This window comes from Nansenia antarctica (genome assembly GCF_963989245.1).
Source record: "Nansenia antarctica genome assembly, chromosome: 5".
In the NCBI taxonomy this organism is placed as follows: domain Eukaryota; kingdom Metazoa; phylum Chordata; class Actinopteri; order Argentiniformes; family Microstomatidae; genus Nansenia; species Nansenia antarctica.
In genome coordinates this window covers 19,664,178-19,684,353 of record NC_137690.1, presented here as the reverse complement: position 1 = coordinate 19,684,353, position 20,176 = coordinate 19,664,178, and the positions used below count along the sequence as shown (strand labels likewise).

At 40.7% G+C, this 20,176-nt stretch overlaps 1 protein-coding gene across 1 annotated transcript; it reads left to right on the top strand.

Annotated features, from left to right (window-relative positions):
* Nucleotides 1-526: 526 nt before the first annotated feature.
* On the top strand, nucleotides 527-1,699 carry LOC308157847 (uncharacterized protein; the record flags this gene model as incomplete). Its single annotated transcript, XM_080531447.1, has 1 exon — nucleotides 527-1,699. One exon carries the CDS (start codon nucleotides 527-529, stop codon nucleotides 1,697-1,699), a length of 1,173 nt encoding a protein of 390 aa, XP_080387573.1.
* Between the last annotated feature and the right edge of the window lie 18,477 nt (nucleotides 1,700-20,176).

The following is a 20,176-nucleotide window of genomic DNA, read 5'->3' as shown; positions in this document are numbered from 1 at the left end:
TATTCATGGTATCGTCAATTACAAGTAACTAATCACCACGGCTTTGGAGGACTAAATTCCATAAGTGCCAGTTTCATTGTTATTTATTTGTTTACAATATTTTAATTAGATTATCCTTAAAAACACACTTTCTCTCAGATCAGGAACACACTATCCGGCAAGGGAACACTATCTAACACGACACCAGAGCATGTCAAAGAAAGTCCTGCGCAAAACATTCACTCTTCAAACAATGCGTGATGTCGAAGAACCCTATTCTGATGAGGGGGAAACATTGCTCTGTAGTGACTAAACTATTAAAAGCTATAAGGGGTGCCTGTAACTTGCTGATTTTATCTTCATGTTTGTCTCCTCACAATAGGTCTAGAATCGCAGAACTGGATTTTGGTGGACAAAAAGTATGCAGAAATGGATGTTTGTTCTTCTAATATCCATTGCCACTGGCATATGTGCATGCCTTTATATCAAATTGTTCAATTATACCATACCAAACATTTACTCTGCAAAGACCCATAGCTGTCAAATGATGGAAAGTGAGCAAACAATAACTCCCATTTATGACACAAACCATCTAATGGTTTCTGCCTACAAAGACCACAGACTGCATGGGGCTACTCGCATCATTAGCATCATCAAGAGAGATAGTCTCCAGCCACTTTATTGCATTTTCTGTTGTCAAAATCAAAGCCATTATGGCTCTCTGGCACAAATTGAAATGCACAGTGACCATTTTGGGTTCCCCTTTGTGACCACAGATGTGCTTTGTCAGAACCAGCCTATGTGCGCTGCGACACATGTCACTATTTCAACACATTCACAAATCGCTGATGTCCAAAACCAGCACTTCTTGTCCATACAAAACAAAGAGATAAGAGAGGATACATTTCCATACAATTTCACTGTGTGCATCTCAAACCTTTTCGGCGGGTACAACAATGTCCTCCAGTTTGTCCAAACTATGGAAGTGTACAAACTAATTGGGGTTCAGAGAGTGGTCATCTATTACACCAGCTGTGGTCCAGATCTCCAACGAGTCCTCTTTAACTACAGGGAAGAAGGCATACTTGAGATAGTTCAATGGCCCATTGACCGGTTCCTCAACCCCTCCAAAGGCTGGAACTTTGTAGAACACAAAGGGGATCTCCACTACTATGGGCAACTGACCACTCTAAGTGATTGCATCTATAGGTACATGTACCAGTCAAAGTATCTACTTCTCAATGACATCGATGAGATCATTATGCCTTACAAGCATGCAAATCTGCAGCTTTTGCTGGATTACCTTCAGCATCAGCACCCAAAAGTAGGAGTCTTCCTCATCGAGAACCACATCTTCCCCAAAACACAATTTGAGGACAGTGGCAAGTTCAAACTGCCACAATGGAGGAACATTCCAGGGATCAATATCCTGGAACATATTTACAGAGAACCCTCAAGGAAACATGTTTTCAACCCCACCAAGCTGGTTATCAACCCCAGATATGTAGAGCAGACATCTGTGCACACTGTACTGAAGAATTCAGGGGAGACTCTACGGGTGCCCCCTGATGTGTGTCGCATAGTGCATGTTAGAGTTCCTCTACAGGAGAGCCTAAAAAAAGATCAGCTGTTGGTGGACAAAAAGCTATGGGAATTTGAAAAGGTTCTGGTTCCAAATGTTGATAATGCATTACGAAAATCAGGACTGTTGATGTCATGATATGAATCTGATTTTGAGATTTCTCACTTGTGGAGGCAGATCTGTACTCTCTCTTTCAGTCATTCCTTCCTTTGTGCTCAATTAGGCAGATATGGATCTGTGGTAAAAGCTTCAAAATACTTTAAAACCATGCAAAGAGATTGTGAACTTGATCTAACTTTACTGTTATTCGATACACTATGAGACTTCAGTATAGCACATATTTAAGTCAATGCTACAAAATGTTTGCACAGTTACTGGAGAAGGATGGACAACAGCATTCTGAACATACTGTACTGTATAACTTTATTTTTTTATTTTTTACAACGGTGGTCGCTACCCCTGAACATAGATTTTAATACATGGTCAACTTAATCCAGAGTCAGTGATTCCTTCAATTGTGTGTCTGTAAATGAATGCAAATGTTGTGTGACAATGATCATTGTAGCCTGGTGTGTGTATCCTCAGTTCAGTATGAAGTTGTTTTGATTATACAGCCCAAAAGGCATTGACAATAAATTAGGAGCTTAAACTCAACAGTGTCAACAGTGTCAATAAATCCTATATAAAATATTCAACATCAAAATACAGTGAAACATACTTAGAGAGAGAGAGGTTTAATTAACTTTCTGCATTCAACATATAATGGTTGAAGTCCACAAGAGGTAGTGCTGTAGGTAACTGAACTGAACACATTTGAAACACAGCTAACTATGATTCTGGCTGATAGTAATACAAAGCTAGCAAAAAATAACCATCTCAAAGGATTTCTACTTGCAGTGGCATTGAATTATTGGTTAATTCACAGTATAGGAAAAAATGAGCAGTAAATCCAAAATCTCATTGTGCATTATGTTGCCATTTGTATTGTATTTGGGTTTGTTTTGTGGCTTTGCATTCTACACTACTTCCTCTTTGAATAACCCATTCAATGTCACTTTCCATTCTCCATAATGGGGGCTTGTTTGAGTGTGTATTCACTGAGTATGCATAGATAAGTGCAATCAAATGCTGCTACTTCCTGCTGAGGTGGACGTTCCTAACCTTAACCCTAACCCTAACCCTTACGTTAAAAGAGCAATCTGGGAATCAAGGACCCCAATTGAAATCAAGGACCCCAATTGAAATAAGCCAGTGGCTTTCTTGGGTTTTTATCCTTTTAGTTGACCTTGTATGTAATATGTACTTTCTTGTACCTACTTCTGCAAACATTCTAATAACGTTTTCAATCAATCAATCAATCAATCAAAACTGTAACAAGGTCTTCTCCCACCACTTTATTTGGTAAACAGTAGAGAGAAGGGGTTGGAGAAGTGTAACCACTCTCTTTCTGATGGTGTAAGACAGTTGAACTCAGCTCAATTATTAAGTTAAATGTTTAAGTTAAATGTACAATACCAGATTTCCACTTTAAGCAATGCTTTCTTTTAATGTAACCTTTAGTTCTTGCAGAACAAGCACCATTTGACTCCTAATCTTGCACAGATGTCAATCTGGATTCAATTAGGATGTCACTAACAACTCAGCAAATTCCCCATGTCCCTGCCGGTGACATACATAACATGATGCACGTTACGTCCCATGTCCTGCATTTCTGTGTTTTGTTGTGTTCCTTTCTGTGTCTCCTCCTTTCACTAACCTGATGCAGGTATCCGCCCTCGATTGGCCTGACGACACGTCCAACATCATTAGTGCGAATGTACCGGACCAATCGGCATCTCATCCGCCTGTTTAAAAAGTCCTCCTGTCCTCTGTTCGAGAGCCATTGTTTTCGTTTATTTGATGTTTCTTTGAAAGTCCTTTGGCTGTGTTTGTTTTGGCTCATAGTTCAACCTATACCCCTTATAGGGTTTTTGTTGTATGTTTCTATGCACAGGCCCAGAGGGGATAGGTAAGATACCCATGGGTCTACACTTTAACACGTAGAAACCTTTCTGTTATATACATCAGGTTAGGAACGGATGCCAACCTTTTCCTATGTATCTTAGAGCTGGGGTGGTTAGGTAGTCAGGGCTTTCTGTCGTTTATTATTTTGGCATCGTTCAGCGTCCCCTTGGATTCCTTGTGACGTTTTCTTTGTTGTAATTTAATAAATTCTTTAATTTGAGTTCTCTAGTCGTTTTCTGTTGAGACAGCACCCACACCCCGCAGCATCGCTGCAGTATGTTAGGCTCTAGTTCCCTAGACTAAAGGGTCGTAACAATGCAGCTACCACTCTTCTTCACACAAGAGATGATGTGGAAACTACTTTGCATGTGCTGGATTTGCACCAAACCTAATGCTTTGTAGTAAAACAAAATAAACACATTTCCAGCCACTTTATTTGCTGTATCCCTTGAATTCATTGATATGAGATAGATTATTTTCAATGAAGGGATTCTTTTTGGCCACTTGGTCATAGAACAATTTTGTAGAGTGACTGAGATGGGTAGCCTGAGGGTAGCATTCCTAAGCAGTTGTGCTCCTCTACATTTGCTCAGTTTGTAATGACAACCTGATCCCCACAATGTGTAATTGATTCCTGTGCAAATCAGAGACCCTATAAAAACAAAGATACTAATTCCAAAATCACATGAACTATTAAGTTCACCCTGTTGGTGTAGCCCATGGGGCAGCTCTGTCTGGTGATGCGGGACACCCCATGGTTCCTGGAGAGGATGGGCCTGCCCAGAGAAGACACCAGCTGTGGGCGCAGTCTTGCCCTGACACGCGTGCCGTTGCTGAAGCCCTGCCCTCGCTCTAAACCAGCACAGGAGTGCCCATCCCCCAGTAACACAGTGCCCGGCGGGCATAAACACCTGAAGCTGCCTGGCACATTGCGGCACTGGTGGGCACAAGGGCTTGGCGTCTGCAGGCACTCATCAATGTCTGAAAGGCAAAACTAGACTTAGTCTACTCACAACAGATTTTATTCATTCGATGGTTATATTCATAATGTACAGTTTTGTGGAGTCAAACAGATGTATGAGAAAAGGGAGCGTCTTACCCAGACATGGGCGTCCCACCCCCTAGGAGCGGTACCCCCTGGGACACACACAACCGTAACCCCCGACGGTGTTCTGACAGACCTGGCTGTAACGGCACATGTGACATCTGATCACAAACCAACAACAACATGTGGGCACACATTCCTAGTACACTCATTGATGTCTGTATAGATACAAGCATTGAAATATATGATAAGAAATGCATTGGCACAACTGTGGATTTGATCTGAAATATGATCAATAAACAGAAGTTGATATTTTGATAGAAACTTGGCTGACCCAGACAGCGGTGACCAAAGAGCTGGTAGCCAGGGTGGCAGGCAGGCACAGCGGAAGGAGCCCAAGGTGTTGAGACACTGCTGCTGGCACGGGGAGAGAGACGACTCCTGGCACTCATCCACATCTGGTCAAACAGTTCACAAGTCAACAGAATCAGTTGCCGAAATACCACACTTTATCCATTATCACCATAGTACAATAGACCTTCATGAGGGGCTATCATATTACAGGTCCGTTTCAAATGAGAAATAGCTGAAATAACAAAATAAAGACTTGCCTTCACAACTGGTTGCCATGGCACTGGGCTTGAACCCGGGGCCACACTTGGCCTGGCATCGGTATGTGCCAACCGTGTTGACACACTGTTGGTTGTAGTGGCATATGTGGGAGCCCTGTGCACATTCATCAATATCTGCAGAGTGATGCCACAAAACTGTTAGCTCAATCTGCAAGACCAGTGTTATGTAGACTTTCATACAGCAGTTATATGTCTACGTATATGTCAGGGGAGGCTAATGGAAGTAGAAATTGGAGGACGAGCTCATTGTAATGCAAGGAATGGATACATGGAAACACACCTGTGTAATACCACATTGCACTCCATGCGTTACAATGAGCCTGTCCTCCGATTTCTACCTCCATCAGCCTCCACTAATCTAGATGTCTAACAGGATATAGTAATGAGAGCACAACTTTGTTATGGCTTGAACACAACAAAGACATCCATGTCAAAATGAGTCAGTGGTTTTTGCATTTGTTTTGCATTTCTTGTCCTCACACAAGGAATGGCTTTTTTTTGCAAGTGTTTTGCATTTGTTTTGCATATTTTCCACTCCAGCCACAATATTGTTTTGCTCTAAGTACATTTAGAGAGTTTCCAATGAGCACTCTTTAGATGTTATGTGTAAGAAATGGCTGTGTGTTTCCTTGGCCTCACCTTGGCACGTGTTGGACTCGGTGGAAAGGGTGAAGCCAGAGGTACAAACACAGGAGAAACCACCCATGATGTTGTTACATGAATGAGAGCACGGGGACTGGACAGCACATTCATCCTCATCTAAGGATTCAAGATGTACAGTTCATGAAAATCATACATTTGACCTAATTATATATATATTTAAATACATATTATGAAGATACATACATACAGTAAAAAAAACTGCAAAAAAGCATACCAGCACAATAAGAGGCTGTATCCAGGACAAAACCTTTAGGGCATGTTTCTCCATCACCATATAGATAAAGAGCACCATGTTCAGTCCATGAATACTGTCACTGCATCCAAACTTCAACACTGAAAAAACTGTTTACTAGCTAGATTTGTCACAGGCTACAGTAGGATACATGTGTTAGTGGAAATGTGTAAACGTTAATAAAAAAAGAGGCTCACATTTCTGTGTGTAGCCCAATTGAGGTGTGGTTAAGCTGTTTTCTTCAGAAAGTACTGCACATTTCCTTTTGATGAAATGTTTTATTGATTTGTGTTATTGCTTGATTCATTCAAACAAATAGCTGTTAAAGTCCTAATGATAGTGTTGCTCTACACATTTACAATGGTAGAATTATTTGTCTATAGAGCAGACTGCAGGTATTGTCTTACAGTTTTTCTCAATTGCTAAAACACATTTCACAAAAATTACCTCAATTTTCCCAAAACTCTAAACACAACACACTTTTCTAAAGCTACATACCCAAAACCACACCTTCTCTCTTCAAAACTCAAACTTTCACACCAAAACAGCTGCTCAAAGCCTGCAAAAATGTAAACACTATAAGCATCATTACAGACTACAACAAAACAACTGAAAACACAATGTTCAGTGTGTGAGAATGTTCTTTTTTTTTCACAACTGCCAAAGCACATTTTTAGAAACCTTACAGTATCTGTTCTCAGAATATATCACTGTAGAGTATTGGGCATTCATAGATGTGTGTGTTTCATATGAACAGTATGTAAATCTACAGAAAATACAGTATGTATAATGTTGGAAAATATCCTTTTACAGTATGTATATGTTCTTCATGAATGTTTTACTGTAATGCTTGGCTAATTTTACTATATAACTAAAAGACATTACAGTACAGTAATTCGAACTTGATCTTACGTGTGGACAATCGACTTCTTTCTAAAGGGATCTCTTGACCATTCTGAAGTACGCATTCACCCACAGGGGTGGGTGAGAGTTACAGTAATTGAAATAGTATAACTTCCTCAATGTTACGGTACATGTGGGAATACGGTACATGTGGGAAAACTAGGGTTAGGGTTAGGTGCTAGGGTGACTTGGTACATGCTGGCATGTCTAACCCTAACCGTAACCTTAACCCTAACCCTAAACCTACCCCTAATCCTAACCCTAACCTTACTGTAACCCTAGCACCCTAGCACCTAACCCTAACCCTAGTTTTCCCACATGTATGATAGTCATGCATCAAAATAAATCTGCACTCCCTGTCTAACGTTATATCTAACGTTACATATTTTAAGGCTGATTTTGCATGATAGTCACGCATTTTTAGATATCTATTTCCCCCCTTTAAATGGCATATGATGTCCGAAATTTTACTAAAGTTCAGCCGCGACGTTGTTGCACTGTTGTCCTATCGAGTTTTAAATAAAGGTTTGAAAATGTTACCGTATTCCCACATGTACCGTAACATGTACAATACTGTACTGTATCACAACTCAAAGCAAACACTACAGAGGATCCATTACACACAACAATACTCACTGAAAACAATGTTCAGGGTGTGATGTTTATTTATTTATTTATTTATTTATGGAAATATACCACACACACACACACACACACACACACACACACACACACACACACACACACACCACAATCATTTGCAACAAGTGTCTTACATTTTGAGTCGTTGTGTTTAATGAATGAAGTCAGTTATGTTCATTGTGTTCAAATTTTTCTGACTGTGGCAAGCATTTTGCATCACATGAGCTTTAATTTGAGTTTTTTGCAACTTGTGTTTTAGCAAGACAAAATGTGTTTAGATTTATGAGAAAAGGAGGATTGTGTTTTGTGAATTGTGTCTTCATGTGAAATGTGTTTATGGTTTTGGCAAATGGGAGCTAGTTTTATTAAATGTGTTTAGAGAACTGGTCATTTGGTTTAGAGAATTGGCTTTTGTGTTTTAGCAATTGGGGAAAACTGTAATTGGGTACACATGTGCTGAAGTAAAATGTAATTGTATTGTTTAGAAACAGAGTGAAGTGGAAGTGAGACAGTCCTCCATATGTGTAGCTGTAATCACAGGGGATATCTACAGTAACAGTGCAGAGAGAAATCCAGTTGCTTTCATGCAGTGGCTAAAATATTGTTCATCAACACGCTCATTTATGTTACTGGAGAACTTGTGCTACAACACAAGAGGGCACCCTTTCACCAAGCAGTCTCACATTTTCTGCAGAGAAAGTTCGCCACCTACTGGGTATAGCTGTTTTGTTTGTCCTACTTCTAGTGCTTTATGTTACACATTACATGAACATTAACCATGGAACTTCACTTTGGCACTGGCCTTGAATTGAACATGTTTTGTAGGAAATCTGCTCTATTGGGATATAGGATCGGAATCGAACCAGGATCGTTGCAGTTATGTGACATGTGTTACTGTGCTACAGTAGCAGCTTGCATCAGGGCAGCAGCTCCTAACAGATAGTATTATCTGTATTAACATATGATATTAATGAATTGGGTTGAGACAGCATGTTCATTTTTGGGGAGGGGCATTATCGAAGTTGCCCGAATAAAAGCAAAATAGCAAAGTTGCCAAAGAATGAATACATCTAAGACCTATTCATTGCATACATTATTCAGTTGAGAGTGCATCAAAAAGCAGTTTCTACGGCCCTGATGAAATCATTTGAATTAGTCACTAAGCTCCCCTGTTTTAACATTACTAGGATAGTAATCCGATAGGAAGATAAAGTAACACCACATTCTGTCAGTTGGGCCCTGTTTTGTGGTGATAACAACAAGGATGACAGGCAAGAATTTCAATACCTGGCAGCCCATGAGTTTGCAGCAACTTTTGTAAATATTTTTTTTAATTACAAAATGTTTGTATTTCTGTTTTTGTTGGTTTTAAAGGTTTTAAAGGTTCTGACCATAGTAAAGAGTATGTAATGTTCTACTGTATTGAAAGCTTTAGATAGATCGACAAACAGTGCAGCACAATGCCTCTTCCTGTCTAAAGCAGATAATGTCATTTGTAACCAAAGTGACAGCAGTGATTGTACTATGCTTAACTCTAAAACCAGATTGAAGAGGACTAAGAATTGAATAGTTCGAAAGGTATGACTCAAGTTGAGTGTTCGCTAGGTTTTCTAAAGGTTTTGCCAGATATGAAAGCTTGGAGATTGGATGATAATTCTTTAAATCGTCAGTGAAGCCTCCTTTATCACATGGGCCGTCTTATCCTCCCCAATCGTACATCTGGCATTTATGGCTTGCATGGCATCCAGGACGTCAATAGGTGATACGGGTCGGAATGTGAAAGAAGAAGTCAAAAGTTTGTAGTCAAACTTCTACACTTCTAGCACCCAACAGGCCAGGGGACGTGATCGTTCTGACGACAGGGAGATGACGTATGACTGCTCTGGAGACAGACTGAAAGGACACACATTGCCTATTTCATTACCTTTCTCCATATAACGACGTCGATCATTGATCGGAAACCACACTATATAATAGTTTGCCTAACTGGCCATCGGATTTGGGCATCTAATATCTAAAAATTCATACAGTTTTCTTATTTTTATCGGATTAAAGTAGCAAGGACCAGAAATTCCCATTGACCGCCAGTCAAACTTCTAATTGTAGAAGAAGTAATAGAAGTGTCACTTCTAACACTTCTAGCACCCAAACAGGGGCCTGGACATTACTGGAAAGTACCTGGATGCGTCCAAATTCATTGAATATAGTAGACTGTACTTCTTCTTTCACATTCCGACCCGTATCACCTGTTGACGTCCTGGATGCCATGCAAGCCATAAAGGCCAGATGTCCGATTGGGGAGGATAAGACGGCCCATGTGACTATTTACATAAAGGAGTCTCAGACTGATGTCTGACGCAGATAGTGGCAGCTCTTCGATGAGTGAGATCTGGAAAAGATCTGGTCACTGTGGCATGACATTTTCTTTCTTTCTCCAATAAATGGCCGGCACTAACAAATGTTCATTAAAGGCTAAACAAATTTATTTTTGGTCAGAAATTGCACAGTCATTTAATTTAATATGGGAAGGAAGTGAAGAGATTTGCCATTAATGGCGTTTACTGCTTTCATTTACTGTGGTAATTAGATTCAGATAGTAAATCGATTGAGCTTTTCTTACAGCTGCTGTGCATTTATTTCTAGCCTGCCTGAAAGAGAGCCAGTGTCTAGGATCACCAGATTTTCTAGCTAGAGCCCATGCAGGCTGAGTTTGTATGAAATGTTTGTATTTCTGTTTTTGTTGGTTTTAAAGGTTTTAAAGATTCTGACCATAGTAAAGAGTAAGTAATGATCTACTGTATTGAAAGCTTTAGATAGATCGACAAACAGTGCAGCACAATGCCTCTTCCTGTCTAAAGCAGATAATGTCATTTGTAACCAAAGTGACAGCAGTGATTGTACTATGCTTAGCTCCAAAACCAGATTGAAGAGGACTAAGAATTGAATAGTTCGAAAGAAAGGTATGACTCAAGTTGAGTGTTCGCTAGGTTTTCTAAAAGTTTTGCCAGATATGAAAGCTTGGAGATTGGATGATAATTCATTAAATCGTCAGTGATGCCACCTTTATGTAAAGGAGTCACATGGGCCGTCTTATCCTCCCCAATCGGACATCTATGGCTTGCATGGCATCCAGGACGTCAACAGGTGATACGGGTCGGAATGTGAAAGAAGAAGTACAGTCTACTATATTCATACATGAATTTGGAGCAAATGGAGGGTCAAAATAAGCTTTCTCAAATAAATGACCGGCACTAACAAAATGTTCATTAAAGGCTAAACAAATTTCTTTTTGGTCAGAAATTGCACAGTCATTTAATTTAATATGGGAAGGAAGTGAAGAGAGTTGCCATTAATGGCGTTTACTGCTTTCCAAAACTTGGCTGGATTAGAGCAGTGTTTTTCAACCTTTTTTGTGCCATGGCACATTTCTTACCTTGAAAAAATCCCACGGCACACCGCCACCCCAAATGTTACAAAATGATACATAGGAGCCTATCATATACGTAACATTATAAGAACTTGTCGTTATACTCACTCAGTGCGAAGCCTGGCCCTGTATGTTGGCCATGTATGCGAGCCTTGCGCACAATGTGTCACTTGCAAGCAGCTTTGCGTCATCACACTTCTCATCAGTTCAAACGGTTTTCAGCTCCTCCCATAACTCAAACACGCGGGCGGCACTTTTCCGCGGGACAATCATCGGCGTATGGAGCAATAACGTCTTATGCTGGGCTCCCATCTCTTCACATAATGCTGCAAATAAGCGGCTTTTCAGAGGTCTTGTTTTTACAAAGTTTACCATACGAACAACAGCATTCAACACATCAGATATCTCCGCTGGGAAGTCTCGGCAACATAGCTGCTGCTCCATCAGTGCAGACACTTAAGCTGCGTGCACACATGGCCATTGCTTTGCACCGGAAGTCATTCATCTCAATGGGGCCGTTGCGTTGATCAGTTGCCTTGCTCTGCATTGCGTTTCTTGACCGTCAGGGTGCGGCAATCAGTCAAAAAATTTCAGCTTTTTGCTTTGCTTTGGATCCGGAAGTAAACCGGAAGTAGTTTCTTGCCCGGAGCTCTCGCCTCAGATTTTAAATCCTACATTTTGGCCGCCATTGGCTAAAATCTGTAATTTGGCTCTACAAGTGTTAATATGTCATTTTATGACGTTTTTATATGTTTTCAGGCGAGAAAGTAACCATATATATTCACAAAATGTGTCCAGTTTATCAAAATAACCCGTTTATATATCTGATCTGACGTTTTTTTCCCCACTTCTGTGGGAAACTTCGCTAGCAACACGAGTAGAGTTGTTGCGTCTGCATCGCACGTTGAAGTACGTCAAGTCCATCCCACCAGGTTGCGCCAGAACGGTGGGTCACGGTCCGCGGTGTGCACGCGGCTTTACGCAGCTGTCCCACTGAAGTCCTCCTTGTTCGACATACTCTGATGTGATCTGAAATATTTCCTCCCCTGTTGTTTTTTTATGCAAAAGACATTTTCTGTGATTGTGTCTCCATCCACAAAGCGTGCATTGGCCAAGAGTTGAGCCAAGACTCAAGTTGCAAAGCAAACTGCCCACTGCCACGTATCTTCTCCAAAACAACATTTTCAATGTCTGCAGACATGTCAGCAATGCGTCTGGCAATCGTCTTAATCGAGAGGGGAACTTTGGCAATTTCTTTAATGACATCAGAGCTAAGCATCGTGTTCACATTGGCTTTGCAGTCCAGTAATATTAATGTCTCTTAGGGTGTGTTCTCACTAGAACATTTGCTTCACTTGGAATCAGAGTTTTTGATCAAATTCGCTTTGCTCTGCGTCGTTTAGAGCTGTGAGAACGTGCATTCGCAAGTTGCCTGTTTCTGTACTCTGCACGGGCGGGGCTAGGGGGTGGCTACTTAAGCCCCGGATGTTTTCTGAAAAGCCCCGAATGTTTTACTTTTCCCAAAAAAAAAAAAAAATCGTGAGTAACGGGCAGTACCGGAGTTCAACAGAGAGGCAGCAGCTGCGCGACATTAGCCTGCGTACTGCGTAGCCTGCCCTGCCCTGAAGAAGAAGTGATCTCAATCAGTGCCTGACTTGCAAAATTGTAAGGATGGATATCCGAAAGTTTTTTTCAACAAAACAAGCGCCAAGAACTGTTGCAGCAGCAGTATCAGCAGCTGACAACAATGACATCACCAGCAGTGATGACATAGATGATGTTTCAGGTTTGTGAATCTTATTAGAAAGGCGACTGACTCACTGACACTACTTTTCCGGTTTGCTAATGCTAGCTGGCTATCATAACATAACGTTATGTTATAATGAAAATGAAACATAGCAAGGTACTGTTACGGTACATGGTAAGAAATCAAACAAAGGATAATACTTATACTAGGGTGTTAGGTCACGTGACAGAATGTGGACGCTAGGAATAATTCTACAAAAATAACATGCTACTACAATATCAAATGCACTTTTGTGGCATTTCTATGACAATATATTGTTACATTTCAACATAAAAATATACCTCTATGTGTTTTTTAAAGTGTTGTATTATTTTGTCAATGTCCGTTTTAATAATCATAAGTTATGAGATCATGTTTACCGCGACAGACCCGTAGAACGCTCGGTTTCGTGAGATTTCACTTTTTAATGCTCCCCGCAAAACCTAGTGTGGCCAAATATCTTTATTTCGCAAACTGCAGTAATAAAAACTGGACTGGAGTCAAGTGAGTTTTCCTTGGCAAGACTCATCCCGACCTCCACATTATGCAAGTCTGTCATTTAACCAGTAGTCATTCTGTTATTTCAAATCCAGTGTAAATAAGATTCTTAGATTCTTAAATCCAGTGTATACAAGTATTAGATTCTTAAAAAATAAAATGTAGAACTCTGGATTGAAAATGAACATAGTATTACATTATCTGTCAAGTATTACATTATCATTTTTTTTTTTTTTTAAATGACCCACCTGAAAGTGTAATAAATTCCCAATAATGTAATAAGGTAATACATTATCAGTAAAAATGTTATTACAATATCAGTCCGGTTATTTTATTACATTATTGGTAAATTATTACATTATTGGGTTTTATTACATTTTCGATGGAGTTAAGTGGACATTTTATTACATTAGCAGGCGTTATTACATTATCACGAAATTATTACATTATAGGGTGCTACAAGGCGATTTGGCATTGTTTTGGTTCCAGCTTGATTAATTTCCGCGTAAATATGTGGTCGGACTGATTTCCTTGCAGGATCTCATTTTTAAGAAACTACTCATGAATCCTTTGGGATTTCCTTTCAAACCATTTTCGTGTAATTCCATGTCCCTTTCACATGTCAAGAATCTTACAAAAGAAACAATACATGTCTAGGTATAGCTCTGATGGCCAAGTGGTTGGTGTTGGACTTGGCATCCAATGGGGTCGCCCCGTGCATATTTCTCACAATGTAACAAATTCCTCCCATAGTATTAGCTGATGCCTAATGGTGATGATGGTTGATAATGATAACAATAAATACAATAATAATGGCATAATGAATAAATAGTAATACAATTATGGCATAATGAATAAATAACATAATACATATAAATAAATACAATGATGGCAATACATGTTAGGCTTAAATTCATTAATCTTATCATATGGACTGGTAAATGGACTGCACTTATATAGCGCCTTATTCCAAAGCGCTTTACAACGGCCTCTAATTTTTCGATTTTCCAACCTTGCGATCATTAGACATCGACTCTACCTCCTGAGCCACAGCCACCCCCATATATATATTACTGACAACAGTCATATAACATTAACAATGACACAAAAACAACCAGGGATTAACAAAGGGTAGGAGAAGGACCATGAGAACGGTGTCACAACAAAACACAGCCCTATTCTTCCCTACACCTCTGACCTACCTATATCACATACTAACTAACCTACCCGGAACCTAAACTACCTGCTACAGAACTACGGGCCGTGACACCTAATGTTTTTAGACAGCGGTTATCTACGTGATGTAATGTATACCCCAGGGTATCTTACCTAGCCCTTCTCCCGTGGGGAAGAAAAGAGAAAACAGGGGTCCATCAACACACTAACCCCACAGCTATGAACAAAAGAAACAATTTCTGGTAACAGATTATAAACAAACTAGTCAAACAAAACACCACCCCTTCCCTCTCTCGCTACACATGACAAACCTAACCCTAAGATGAGTTGGGTTGACGCGTTGCACATGCGGACTCAGTCCTGCTGGCGGCCATGTGGAGAACAATCCTCTGGTTCAGTTTTGGTCGTCGTTTACACGTTCATCATGAATGAAAAATAACATACCGGCTAACCCTTTAAACTGAAACAAAAACCCGGAATTGCTAAACGTCAAACAATAGTCCAAACTTAAATAACAAGATAGTAATACGTCATTGTCGCACGCTCTCCAAACACACAGCCAACTCTGCCACAGGTGTCTGTGGTTTCCTCTCACTCATTCAATCATCTGTGTCACGCCCCCGTGCACTTCCTCAAACTAAACAAAATTTATACAAATTAATCAATGGGCAGAAAGAGTGATACTATAGGCATACATGACTTGCACTGGGCAAAAATAATTACACCACCATGCATCACTAGTGTTTGGCAAACTGTTGCGTAGCTGAGTGAGCATTGGTAGATCCTACTAGTACAGACTTTACACTCACACAGGCTTTCTCTCTCTCGCTGATCTCCTTATCTCAGGTTCTGGATTCACTACACTTGTCTTTATGAATGAGTTAACATTATTTATTTAAAATGATTGAGATCAAAACAATGTACATTGAATGAACAATACTGTTTAAATGTGTTTACGTAGCACTCATCTGATACACTGCAATACTAATGTATGAACACGTGAGTGCGCTATCATCACGGCCATATAGCAGAAACACTAGGCACGGCGCCATCTGGTGGTCAATTGTCGTCAGCACAACACAAAGCGAATTGGCGAATCCAGAACTTCATGAGAATATTTCCTATTCAGTGGTTGAAACTATCACACATCTGGCACTCCGAATTGTTTCAGCAGCAGTATAAAAAACGGTTATATTTTCCAATGTTTTTATTTATATGAAAGGCCTCCTATTATTGATGAATGTATCCAGCTGTGTAGCAGCACAGTAACATTCCACTCCATGGAATGGAAAAGCAGTGGGATCACCAGCGCCCTCATGTGGACAACATCATAACCTGCAGCCTGCCACCTGGGTGCACTGATACTGTAGCTACAAGGAGGAAACTAGACTCTCAAACAGTCTGGATAGAATAATGGGGTGACATTCGTTTTATTGCATACAAATAGCAGGAATACAATGACCATTTTAGAACAGGAAGAATGGTTGAACTGACTCAGGCTGTAGAGCAAATATAATAATATCAGTTTTCACATGAATGTTTGGCAGAGACTTTTGGCTATGTTTTGTTGATAGCAAAACATGTCTAATATTTATAATCTGACTCCAATGTAATTATGGAATAGAATGGAATGGAATGGACTTTATTTGTCATTGCTACAGTACAGGTACCAAACAACGAAATTTAGGAGGGGTGGCTCCCCTGGTGTTAGGAAAGGAAAACTTTTTTTTTTTTTTTTTTTTTAGAAAAAGCATAAAATCACAAGAAGGTAAGGAGCTGGTTTACATCAATAAAGGCTATGTACACAATCCACTGTACTATACTGCACAGATAGTCAACTAGGGTTGTCATATTGCACAAAAGTATTTTTTCACGTTATTTTAAAGTGTCACAGTTTGCAGGCTTGAAATGTACATGTTTGTGCCTCAGCACTAGCTGCCATACAATCCGTCCGGACTGTCCTGGGCCCAGAACTTAGGCCTTTTCTGTGTTCAGGGCCTTGACGGCCCTGTGGTAGAAGCAGTCCTTCAGTCTGTTTGTCTTAGCGGCCGGGGTCCTGTACCTCCTGTTCGAGGGCAGCCTGACAAAGTGTACGTGCCCAGGGTGGGTCGGGTCCCTGGAGATCTTGGAGGCCCTCCTGAGACAGCGTGTGTTGTACAGCTCCTCCAGAGAGGGGAGGGGGGCGCCGGTGATCTTCTGTGCTGTTCTCACGACTCTCTGTAGCGCGTTTCTCTCCGCTGTTGTGCAGCTGTGGAACCAGTTGCAGATGCCGTAGGTGAGGATGCTCTCCACTGCGCCGTGATAGAAGGCCACCAGTATCTCCTGCTTGTTGTGTTCTTTCCTGAGGCATCTCAGGGTGTATAGCCGCTGTTGTGCCCTCTTGATGGTGCCTTTTGTGTTGTCCTTCCAGGCCAGTCCAGTTCCATATCACTATGTGCTTAGTTTTTTCTAGGGATGCACGATATTATCGGCGCCGATATTTATCGGCCCGATATTGGGAAATTAATGTTATTAAATATTTATCGGTTTTATACATTTTAGCCGATATAGAGCCGATAATATGAAGCCGGAAATATTTCCGGTTCCGGTTGTCGCGCTCATGATGCTGCGCCTGCGTACAGCCACGCAGTGTAGAGACGAGAGCGAAACATGGCTGTGACAGATGGTCTGACTCTGTATCCATACGTAACATCATTCAGTATGAGTTCATATAGCTCGCTGGTAGTTTTATAATAACATTCAATTGTCCCATTTGTCTGACAGGTTAAGCGACGGTAGCTAGTATTGTTTTTCCAATGTTTCAAACACCTTTCTACCTCTCATCCCTTCTGCACCTCTCTCACCGCCCCGTCATCGTTCAATTTTAATGCATCTGTATTTGCCAGTGTTTTATTGTTGTAAATTATTTAACCTTGTTTTATTTCTAGCTCCCCCCCCCCCCCAAAGAGCCATTGCTTTTTGGTCAGGCTGCATTTGTAAATAAGAATTTGTTCTTACATGTTTGCCTGGTTAAATAAAGGTTAAATAAAATTAAAAATTAAAAAAAACGGGAGGGTTGACAGGTATGGCGTGTGTGTGTGCGTGTGTGTGTGTGTGAGAGGTGTGTGAGGTGTTTTCCAGTAGCGCTCCCGTGCCCTCCCAGAATGAGGAAGTCCTGTGCTGTGCATACTAGACATTTTACACATTTCTGAATCTCTTCCTTGAGTCAGACGAAACTCGCAACTTCCTTGAGTAGTTTTTTTCGATAATGTTTCCCTCGCTTTCTCTCTCTTAACCATGATGTTGACCCCCTCTCTCTGTGTGTGTGTGTGTGTGTGTGTGTGTTTGTGGTGTGTGTGTGTGTGTGTGTGTGGTGTGTGTGTGTGTTTGTGTGTGTGTGTGTGTGGTGTGTGTGTGTGTTTGTGTGTGTGTGTGTTTGTGTGTGTGTGTGTGTGTGAGGTGTGTGAGGTGTTTACCAGTAGCGCTATCGTGCCCTCCCTCTCTCAACTTTCTTGAGTCATATAATAATAATAATAATAATAATAATAATAATAATAATAATAACTTTATATTTGTATATTGCTTTTCCTGCAAACGTTGCAGCTCAAAGTGCTCCAATCATTATATAATAATAATTTAATTAGTTAGTCATTTAAAGGCAATATTAAAAAGAAGGGTTTTTAGTCTTGACTTGAACATATTTGCTGAGGTTGTATCCCTAAAGTAAACTGGCAGTGCATTCCACAATCTGGGTGCATAAAATGAGAATGCAGCCTCACCAAATCTCTTCTTTTCTAAGCGCATTGAGTTGCATCTTGTAAGAAATGCGCTATACAAATAAAATTTGATTTGATTTGATTTGATTCTTTTGTACATGTGGTACACAGAGAAAACCAGTGTCAGAAGACCTGAGAGCTCTATTGGGCTGATATGCTAGCACAAGGTCTCTCAGATATACGTGTGCTGTGCCAGTGAGAGCTTTATAAACAAGCAGAAGGATCTTGAAATCTATTCTTGAACTTAACAGGAAGCCAGTGTAGAGTCTCTAAAATAGGAGTTATATGAGCTCTTCTACTTGTTTTGTTGTTTTGCTTGTCAATAATTACCTTTGCACAGTGGACGAGCTTCAACACTAATATATATATATGAATGAATGAATGAATGGACTTTATTGTCATTGCTACAGTACAGGTACCAAACAACGAAATTTAGGAGGGGGTGGCCCCCCTGGTGTTAGGAAAGGGGAAAAAAAAAAACTTTAAAAAAAATCACAAGAAGGGAAGGAGCTGGTTTACATAAATAAAGGCTATGTACACTATCCACTGTACTATACTGTACAGATAGACGACGATATACCATAGAAACAATGACAACAATAACTGGACTGCCAATGCAATGATTGCTTTTAATCTTATCATCTTTATCTTCTTCATTACCCATTTAAAACGTAACACAACAAAAGAAGCGAAGCCCTGATTGGTTGAGGAAGTGTTTTATTATTCTCATTTACATGATGAAGAGACGCGCCTGCCAGTCAAAGAGTGACCGCATGATGAACAATTCTGACTGGTTAGTGGGGATTCCGTACACTTCTGATCAAAGGAACGCATTGATAACAGTCAGGATCTATGAGGTAATTCATCAACCACTGTGTGTCTATTCACTCAGACACACACACTTGTATGGGCTGTTGGGGGCGTTGATTGCAGGATGTGGCCTTGTTGTCTTGTTTTGTCATTATGTTTGTTTTAAAAGAAAATAAAGAAACATTTGATCACAAAAAAAAAGGAAACTCGACACACTCCATCACTCCGCCATTCGTTTTGCCACTGGTGCGCCTTTCACAACTCACCACTGTGACCTGTACACCCTTGTAGACTGGACATCTCTTCACAGCAGACGGCTCTGTCACTGGCTTCATCTTATCTACAGAACCATACTTTGCAAAACACCTTTCTACCTCTCATCCCTTCTTCACCTCTCTCACCGCCCCGTCATCGTTCTAAGATCCAGTGATCTTGTCCGACTCACCATCCCCAAAGCCCGTACCGTTGTCGGTCGCAGCGCTTTCCAGTTCGCTGCAGCACACGACTGGAACACCTTACAGAACACCCTCAAACTCACCGCCCTCACCTCACTCACTGCTTTCAAACAAATCCTGCATCGAACCATAATCGATCAATGCACCTGCTGATCACCGTCTCTCACCCATCCCATAACCCATCACTGCCTAATTTTAAGTACCCCTGCTCCACTACCCCCGCTATCCCTCACCTCCGCTCTTCCTCACCCCTACCTCCTCCTTCTCTCTCCCCTTTCTCTGACTGTTAGTATTTTAATGCATCTGTATTTGCCAGTGTTTTGTTGTTGTAAATTATTTAACCTTGTTTTATTTCTAGCTCCCCCCCCCCCCCCCCCCCCCCCAAAGAGCCATTGCTTTTTGGTCAGGCTGCATTTGTAAATAAGAATTTGTTCTTACATGTTTGCCTGGTTAAATAAAGGTTAAATAAAATTAAAAATTAAAAAAAACGGGAGGGTTGACAGGTATGGCGTGTGTGTGTGCGTGTGTGTGTGTGTGAGAGGTGTGTGAGGTGTTTTCCAGTAGCGCTCCCGTGCCCTCCCAGAATG